The 9,491-nt window shown below is 39.1% G+C and overlaps 1 protein-coding gene across 1 annotated transcript in view; it reads right to left on the minus strand.

The window, feature by feature from the left end:
* Positions 1 to 402: 402 nt before the first annotated feature.
* Positions 403 to 9,491, minus strand: part of LOC107675180 (max-binding protein MNT-like) — a 21,094-nt gene continuing 12,005 nt past the window's right edge. Inside the window, exons 6-7 of the mRNA XM_016469438.1 lie at positions 3,208 to 3,400; positions 403 to 2,587 (exon numbers count right to left, since the gene is read on the minus strand). Of these exons, the coding sequence (XP_016324924.1) occupies positions 1,908 to 2,587; positions 3,208 to 3,400 (873 nt within the window). The 3' untranslated portion in view covers positions 403 to 1,907. The remainder of the gene's footprint in view (positions 2,588 to 3,207; positions 3,401 to 9,491) is intronic.

Below are 9,491 nucleotides of genomic sequence, written 5' to 3' on the forward strand. Positions count from 1 at the left end.
TTAGTTAAACATGGTGGACAATTCGATCTTAATGCAGCCCAAAATGTACAGGCGCTATATAACTTCAACTTTCTCCATAGGGAAAATGCACAGTTTTCATATATTCATATATAATATCAATGTAGAATGAGGTCTAACGGTCCCGCCCACATCATACAGTATGATACATGGTCCCAAAAAAATCAAATAAGGGGAGGGATTAACATTTAAACAAACAAACAAAAACTGCAATCTATATGCAAAACCAGGCATCAGTATAATCCTAAAATACATACACATATATGTGAATGCGTGCATATACCTCACATATATACATACATCCATACACATATATTTAAAAAAAAAAAGAAAAATAAAACTAATAAATTTCACAAAGGTTAGGCTATTTTTTTGTTTGTTTGCTTTTTAACTGAGTGTGAAGCACAGCATGTATCATTCCATCTTCACATCCCCAAAAAAAGAAAAAGGAAGTCAAATCCAAACCTCAATATTTTTTTTGCAGCAGAAAGAGGATGTTAAGACCAGGAATCACAGTGTTCCGTTTGAAAGTGACAGTAAAAATGCAACAACGTGGTGTACCTAACCATCGACAGCAACCCATTAAGTTTACATAAGGAAACGGTCAGATGGCTAACTTTGTGCAGGTTCAACCAAGCGAGTGCATTGAGAATGGCAGGCCGACTTTATGAGAAGCACTGCTATTGGCAAAGGGGCGTTTTGTCCTGAAACAGCATGTTTTAACCTCCTAAAATGCTTATTAACAAGCGCCTACTTCACGACAATTTACACAATCACGCGTAGTAATGAAAAATGGCTGTGCGCCGATGAACGTACAATGGACACACAACAGCACCGATTTACACTGGACGCCACCTATGAACGTGCGCGCGGCGTGACGTTAACGTAGTTTCTAAGACTTCTATCGACGTTCTTCATCGTGTTGCTACAAGCACGAGAACATTGGTAACTGCTGCTTTGAAGAAACGGAAATGCACGACTATCACACGCCGTAAGTAACGTTTTTAATCATTTGAAACGTTATTCAAGTATTACGAAGTATTATTAAGTTAAACATCTGAGCACTTGTTATAAATGCTTTAATGTACTTTCAAATACATGTCTTTCTCAGATGTTGAATTGTATATTGGTTGAGTTTCCTTACAACCCATTCGCCTCGAAACTTTTTTTAAGACTTTGATTGCCAACAGATGTCTGTGACTGTAGGTCAGGTCAATGCAGTCTAATGCGCTTGCGCTTCATATTCAGCAATGTTGTTGTTGTTGCATCGCGTAGGCAGCAGGTGGCGCCACTGGGCTTGAATTGGGGCTTAGGCACTTACATTTGCTCGCAAGTACAAAGACACTTTGAGAAACCTGATCTGAGTCTGAATGTACCTGTTTTTTTTTTAGTCAAAAGCCCCGTATGAAGAGTTTTAAAAGCCCCCAAAATATAGTTACACAGTAAACGTTTTTCTGCATGCTTTCAGTACTGACCTTTAAGCACTCGTTTTTGAATAAAGTGGAGATTTTTTTTTGGTGAATGAATGTAAAGCGCGAGATAATTTGCATACAGAAAAAAAGGACACGAGGGAAAGAATTATGAATTGATTTGTTTTAGCACTCCACTCTCACATTACTAAAGACTGACCAATGTCTTCGAATTTGCAAGTGCATTACATGAAATTCATTCCAACGCTGCATGGCAAAAGACACGCAAGCCCCTTCTACAAGCAAAAGAGGACACGTTCCGATCCTGACGAGGTCCTGGCGTGTAGGAGTGACAGTAGTGATTTTCTGAACAGGATCTAGTCATCCTTTTCGCGATTAGCTCTTCGTCTTTAGTCTCTCTTGCTCTCGCTTTGTGAGACCTCCATTCATGGAAGTCGTTCTGTGCAGCCTCTCTTTTCTTCAGGCTAGCTTTAGCGTGCTGATGGGAAAAGGAGGAACAGTTACCATAGTCACCGGATTGAGCACAGTCTGGCCCACCAGCCCGGTGTGATGGTGAGCGACCACGGCCGTTGGCTTTCCCACGATGGTGGCCTGCTGGCCTGTGACCGGCGTGCCGTTAACTTGGGCGTGAGTGTGCGGGTGGCGCGCCAACGTGTGCGTGATGTGCCCCACCATTGCCGCCTGCGAGACGGCCACCGACTGCGGGTAAATGGCGGCGGGGAGGTGGGCCACGGGATGCACGGTGATGTGTCTGATAGGCTGGCCGCCACTAGAGGGCGCAATGTGCGCCAGATGTTTATGCCCAGCTGGGATGACGTGGTTGACCGCTTGGATGACGGACGCATGGGATACGGAGGCGTGGGTGATGACTGTTGGCTGAGGAGGGGAAATGATGTGGGAAGGGGGCGCAGGGGCGATGGCTTGAGGGGTGACCACTGTGGGCTGGGGTTGATTGGGTGGAGCGGAGGTTGGTGTGGTGGGTTTGTGTTGTATGGAGATATGTGTAGGGAGAATGGAGGGTGGAGGCATGGCAGCGCGGGGCTCTGACGGCGCCGGTGCAGACGGTTTGGCCGCACAAGACGAGGGCGGGGAGGAGAGGATGTCATCATCTACATCTTGGTCGAAGTTGTCTTCACCCTCTGAAAAGAGCAGAAATGATTCATGGTAATTAGATTTTACCTTGTGTCTTAGCCCTGATACACATTACAATTAATCATATCAGGGGGAAAATTTATGTTTGATGTAATGTGAAATCAATGTAAACTTGGGAGGGAAAATGGCCTGTTTAATTGTTCACACCATGAAAAACGAAGATAAACGGATTCTGGTGCAAAAAACCTCAACATGGGGTAAAAAAAAAAAAAAAGTAAATAAATAAAATAATAATAATATCAGATCTATTTCTGGTGTAAAAAAGAATTAACTAACAACTTGTAAAAAAATAAAGTGATTAAAATAAACATTCTATTTTTTATCAAATACATTTTTAAAAAATGATTGTGAAATATTAGAATTTAAAATAATGGTTTTCTTTTTAGTATATTTTTAAATACAACTTATTTCTGTCATGGAAAAGCTATATTTTCAGCAGTAATTACTTCAGTCTTCCATGTCACATGATCATTCAGAAATAATTCTATGCTGATTTGCTGCTTAAGAAACATTTCTTATTATGAATAGTTGAATAGCTGTGCTGCTTAATATTTTTGTGGAAACTGTGATTTTAAGTGGTATATATATATGTGTGTGTGTGTTGTACCCGATGCTGTTGATGTGGAGGCCTGATCATCTTCCGGTTGGACAGTTTGTCGGAGTAGTCTGTCGATCTCCATGATGTCTATACACTGGCTCAACTCATTCTTCAGCTCTGCGAGTCTTTGCTGAGTGGCGATCTTCTCCCGTGCCAAGCGCTCCATCTCGTGCTCGTACTCCTTTTCTTTCCGTTTCAAAGTCTGCAAGAAACATGATACATAACTCTTTGTATCCTCTGCACTTTAATATGCACATGAAGCATTCACTGCGCAAACACTCAATCACACACGTTCTGGTTTCAGTATGACACATTTCTCAATCAGCCAACAAATGCGTTTCAACAATTAACATGTCTAAGCTTAAGAATACACAATGGCTGTAAAGTCTATTTCCTGTTTATATATAATAACGAATGACTACTAGTAGATATAAGAACATGAGGTCATCATAACCATATTCCAAAACCTGTAGAGGAGACTCAACTCACAATTAATTAACATAGTTGATGTTGCTAAGCTAAATGCTCATTCAAAACATTGTACACAAAAATGAATTTTATAAAAATTAAAAATAAAGTAAATCTACACATCACATGGCACGAAGCCTCTATTCATCAGCCAAATAAAAGCTCTTTGATTTTAAATGTAGTGGGTGACCACACGAGGAGGGCCATTTTGAGATCACATGACAAGCCAAATAGGCCTACTATTTGTTTTATCTCAGTATTTCAACTACTACTATCATTTTGACTGGTGGATTTATTAAATCTCGGCTCAGGGCCAACAGTGCATTTGTATGGTGGCATCAACAACTTAAAAGATTTGCTTTTGTGTGATGCTATATTCATGAAACTAGTCCTGCGTTCCAATTCACAGGCTCCCTACACAGTGTTCACTGCACCCTACTCCATGAGCATAGGATAGCAGTTGAAATTCACTTGACAAAAACTGTTCATTTAATTGCCCTGCATTTTAGAGGAGTTCGAGGTATGATACTTCTGTAAATAAATATTTATACATGACCACAGGTTTGTGTAAAATACATATCCATATAATACATCTATGTGTATTTATATAAATATGCATTTATTAATTTAATGTCATATTTTAAAGCGCTAAGCGCGATGTTTAACACTAAAAACATTATATGCCAGAGCCTTGACTCCTTTCCACTGCCTTTATTGCTTCAAGTGCTGGACTGCTGTGCAGTGACTGGTGGGTACATTTTCCTCTCCACTTCCTGTGAAGTGATGAATCAATGTTCCCCCATTCCCTTATTTCCTATGTTGTTTGCAGTGCCCTTTGAACTGAACATGTTCACTCCCCTCAGACTGGAATGTGAAGTGCAACCTGTGAAGTCCACTTTACAAGACACTTATAGTAGAATGGAACACACCTTAGGAGTCAAAATAACTCTAACGTGAACATACAGAAATAACTGAGTGCACCTTTTTAAAAGAGAGCAACAGTTTAATGTCATAAGGGAAGAGAAAAAGGGAGTGATGAAAAGAAGGAATGTGGCAGTCACACAGGCAAATGGTTTGACCCACTTTTTGTGTTAGTCGGCTGACCACGGGACATCAAACCAGGCTAATGGGAACAAAATGTTTAGACATTTAAACTCTTGAAGAGGAGCAGGTATGTCCATCCACATTCAAAAAATGTGAGTAAGAGAGAGGCTGGCCGTGTGAGAGCGGAACTGCTCGGTGACAGAATGTTTAACATGTGCTCATACAATTTTAGGAAACAAACTGTCCACGGAGCAAAGCAGTTTACACACCCCACCCCATCTGTCAAAGCCTCGCACACGTGACGGCTCTGACACACTCACATCAGCCAGTTTCCTCCTCAGTCCCTCCCTCACCTATGCTCTTGCCAAAGAAACTGTGACAACACAGAGTCCCGTAGAGTCAGAGGACTGCAGTATACATGATAACAGCACGTTTCTGAGTGCTGAAGAATAGAAAGCAGCGAGACAGTGAGCGTGCACGAAGATAGAGTGATGTGCAGAGATGGGTGTCTGGGATTATATAACACACTGATACAGTATTAAGGGAATATGAATGCGACTGGTGCAGTAGGTTGAGAGCACAGGCAGAGAGAGAGTCCGTCCTAGTGAAGCCTGATCCAGGATTAGTCAGATTGGACTGTCTGGCCCTAAAGCCCCTTCACACAGCAGGTCAACACCAATACACACACACACACACACACACACACACACACACACAGAGCAATACATACAAGCCAACACCTTCTGTTTTCTACACAGACGGTATACAACCAGCGTTATTAAAATGTATTATATTAAATCATTAAACATTTAGCAAAAACAGTGTTTTTGAACCTTTAAAGGGATACTCCACCCCAAAATGAAAATTTTGTCATTAATCACTTTCCCCCATGTCGTTCCAAACCCCTAAAAGCTTAGTTCATCTTCGGAACACAATTTAAGATATTTTGGATGAAAACCGGGAGGCTTGTGACTGTCACATTGACTGCCAAGTAAATTACACTGTCAAGGTCCAGAAAAGTATGAAAGACATCATCAGAATAGTCTATCTGCCATCAGTGGTTCAACCGTAACGTTAGGAAGCGACGAGAATACTTTTTGTACGTGAAGAAAACAAAAATAACGACTTTATTCAACAATTCATCTCCTCTGTGTCTCTCCGCATCACCATTTTATTTTCTGTGTATTTACGCTTTGATTTGAACGAAAACAGCGCATCCGTGCAGTGCGGCTGACACAGAATAGTGTACGCTGCTTGCGTTCAGCGGATATTCTCCAAAATGGCGCTACGGTGACAAAAAGTATTCTCGTCGCTTCATAACGTTACGGTTGAACCACTGATGGCAGATGGACTATTCTGACGATGTCTTTCATACTTTTCTGGACCTTGACAGTGTAATTTACTTGGCAGTCAATGGGACAGTCACAAGCCTCCCGGTGCTCATCTAGAATATCTTAAATTGTGTTCCGAAGACGAACGAAGCTTTTACGGGTTTGGAACAACATGGGGGTAAGTGATTAATGACAAAATTTTCATTTTGAGGTGGAGTATCCCTTTAATTGATTATATTAGGCTGCAGCTGAAAGTTATTTTAACATTGAAATAAAATTACACAAACACTCGCTATGCACTAAATGTAGGGATGCACAGATAGTAAAATTCTGTCTGATATTGAGAAGCCATATAAACATATACACAACACAAAAGTTTGGGTTTATATTATTTTTTTTAAGGTTTTTGGAAATAATTATCTTATGTTGTTCACCAAGGCTGCATTTATTTGTAAAAAAAAAATCAAACAGTAATATTGTGAAATGTATTATTTATAAATGTTATTATTATTTATTACTTTTTACTACTTATTACAATTAAAACTTTTCTATTATATATTAAAATAAATTAAAACAGATTTTTTTCCAGATTTTTTGATGAATAGAAAAATTCAAAAGAACAGCATTTACTACATTTACTTTAAAGGTGACATATGACAATCTGACTTTTTTTCTCCAAGTTTACGTGCTATAATCGGGCCCCCAGTGCAACCCAGAAAACGTGAAAAAGAACAAACCAGTAATTTTTATTTTGTTTGTAATTCTTTCTCTGCAAGCTTGTGAAAAAACGAGCTGCTCAAAATTTCGCTCCCCTGTGATGTAGAAAGGGGATCTTATTATAATATAAATTATATTAAGATATTATTATACGTATACCGCCCCTTAATCTGCAAGTTTCCACCCACAGGTACCACCATTGTGTTTTCGCAAGCGCCGACGGTGTACCAGTTCTAATGGCATGGCGAAAGTTCGAGCAAAGCATGCTAACTGTTCTGTCTTTGGCTGCACATACGAGCACAGAACACTGTTTAGAGTCCCAGCCTCAGAGGAGACGAGACAGCAGTGGATTTATTTACTGTATATTGTGATATAGGCCACATAGATCTATCTAATATAAACATGCGATTTCTTTCCCAGCTGTTTACCTTCACAGACATAACCAACTGTTTTTGTAACTCATGTGTGTTTTTAAACATAAACTTTGTGTATTGTATAGTTTAAGCGCAATAAGACATGAAAGAGTTAAGTGTGTGCGCTCAGAGAACCGTGTATCAGAAGTTAAAAATAATGTTATACAACACATGATTTCAATGCAATAGACACCATAATCAAAACCAAACAGATGTTTTTTAGCAGAGTATCTGAGGAACGAGCTATAAAGGCACAGTCCTATTCTGGAAAAGGGGCGGGGAACAGCAGCTCATTTGCATTTAAAGAGACATGCACAAAAACAGCCTGTTTCTGCTTCCACTCAAAATAGGCATTTTCAAAATGATATGTGGGGTATTTTGACCTGAAACTTCACAAACACATTCTGGGAACACCTGAGACTTATATTACATACTGCACTTTTACTCAATGTAATGCAACCTTGCTGAATAAGTATTCGGTTTTCTTTAAATATTTGAATATCCGATATCTACTGATAATGATTAATAAAAAAGAAAAATACGTAATGTCAGCCGATAACTGATATACTGCAAAATAGTCGGCAAAAAAATATTATGTCTCAAAAACTGCATTTTGGATTTTGTTGTAATTGTTTAATGACTGTTAATACCTTGTCAAAGATTCATATAAACATAGGGGTGTTTTTGTGACAAACAACTGAACTTAATACTGCAAGAAGAGATGCTTTAGAAGCAAAATGCACTTGAAATAAACAAGTCAAGATGACAAATCAGAATGACAACAAGACGGTGTCATCATAGTTCTTGGGAATGCGACACTTCAGCCAGTGATAAAGCAGTCATGATATTACTGAAACATCAACCCCAGCCATCAGCTCAAATCCTAATGTGTGTATAAACTAGGGCTGCACGATAAATCGCATGCGATATTTAACGCGCATCTTATCAGTAAAGCCGGTTCTGTAATCAGCGGTAAATCTCCATCACCTGCGGGCTTTCACATTGAGCAGCATTAACTACACAGAGCCGTTGTTCACTGACGAGCTGCGCTAAACCACGTTCATATTCGCGCAATTTTTTGCGCAGCTCGTCAGCCTATATGTAATCCTATGTAATTCGCCTTCTGATGATCGAAACAAGCGTGTATATTATATGTTGGTACATAGGCAATATATTAGTGTCCTGAGAATCTTATTAATTATTCATATTTCCCCATGAATGAGCTGATTCGCTACAAGTAAATTAAAGTACATAGATGATTAATTTGTCGATTTAAAGTCATTGGGTAATTAACAGTGTTAAATTATAAACTAATATTAAATTATAAAATATTATTAAATGTAAGGTTAATATATATTTTAAATGTACTACATTTTAGCATTATTACAAGCATGTAATTACAACTATATGTAGATATGACTTACAAGTTTCAGAAGAAATGGCATTAAAGTACACTGTAGTTTACCATAAATGATGACAGTAAACTTTAACCATATTTCAAAGACAACAGAATTATGAAATTCGGTATGCATTCAGTATGTTTCATCTATAATACATTTCCATTTAATTGCAATTGACGTGATGAAGCGTCTGAAAACATAACATTCAGTTTGCACTTAAATACATTCTGATAAAGTATATTATTTCCATAATAAGTACTCTTTTAAAAGTATGCAAAATGTTATATTTTTATTAGGTGTGATTATATGTACAAAGCATTATATCATATCAGCCACCAAAAGAAAAAAATATTAGTTGACCACTAGAGCAAATAACGTGTAATAAAATGTGTAATAAAATATCAACATTAGCAGCACATATTGGACCACCATAAATCAACACCGATGATGCTGGTACATCACTGCAGCTGTGAACCGATCACGTAACTCATATTATCTTGTATGAAAATTCATCACTGCTGTCCCTGTTATATTGCTCCACAACCAGTGGGCGTAAAACAAGCGCGCCATGCCTGGAAAAACCGCAGAAAGCATTTGACTGCATCTAGAACGAATCTGTAAAGAAACTCAATCTACAGACAGAGGGACCCCCTGCTGTTCACTGACCACCAGCTCTGTTTGCCCTGGTCTCCCTGGTTACAATGATTCACAGCACTACAGCCCAGAAAAGAAAGAAAAAACTAGACTCGAACAATGTAGCGTAACCTACTTTCACACAAGCATGCCATACAGCGCACGCATCATGTCCTGCAACAGTGCATTGTTTGATTTAAACAGCTTCGGTCGGTGTGTGTGTGTGTGTGTGTGTGTGTGTGTGTCTGTCGTGTATGGCGCATGTGTGTGTGCGCGTGTGTGTTCAC

The sequence above is a fragment of the Sinocyclocheilus anshuiensis genome, unplaced genomic scaffold, assembly GCF_001515605.1.
Source record: "Sinocyclocheilus anshuiensis isolate Anshui unplaced genomic scaffold, SAMN03320099.WGS_v1.1 scaffold1487, whole genome shotgun sequence".
Classification (NCBI taxonomy): domain Eukaryota; kingdom Metazoa; phylum Chordata; class Actinopteri; order Cypriniformes; family Cyprinidae; genus Sinocyclocheilus; species Sinocyclocheilus anshuiensis.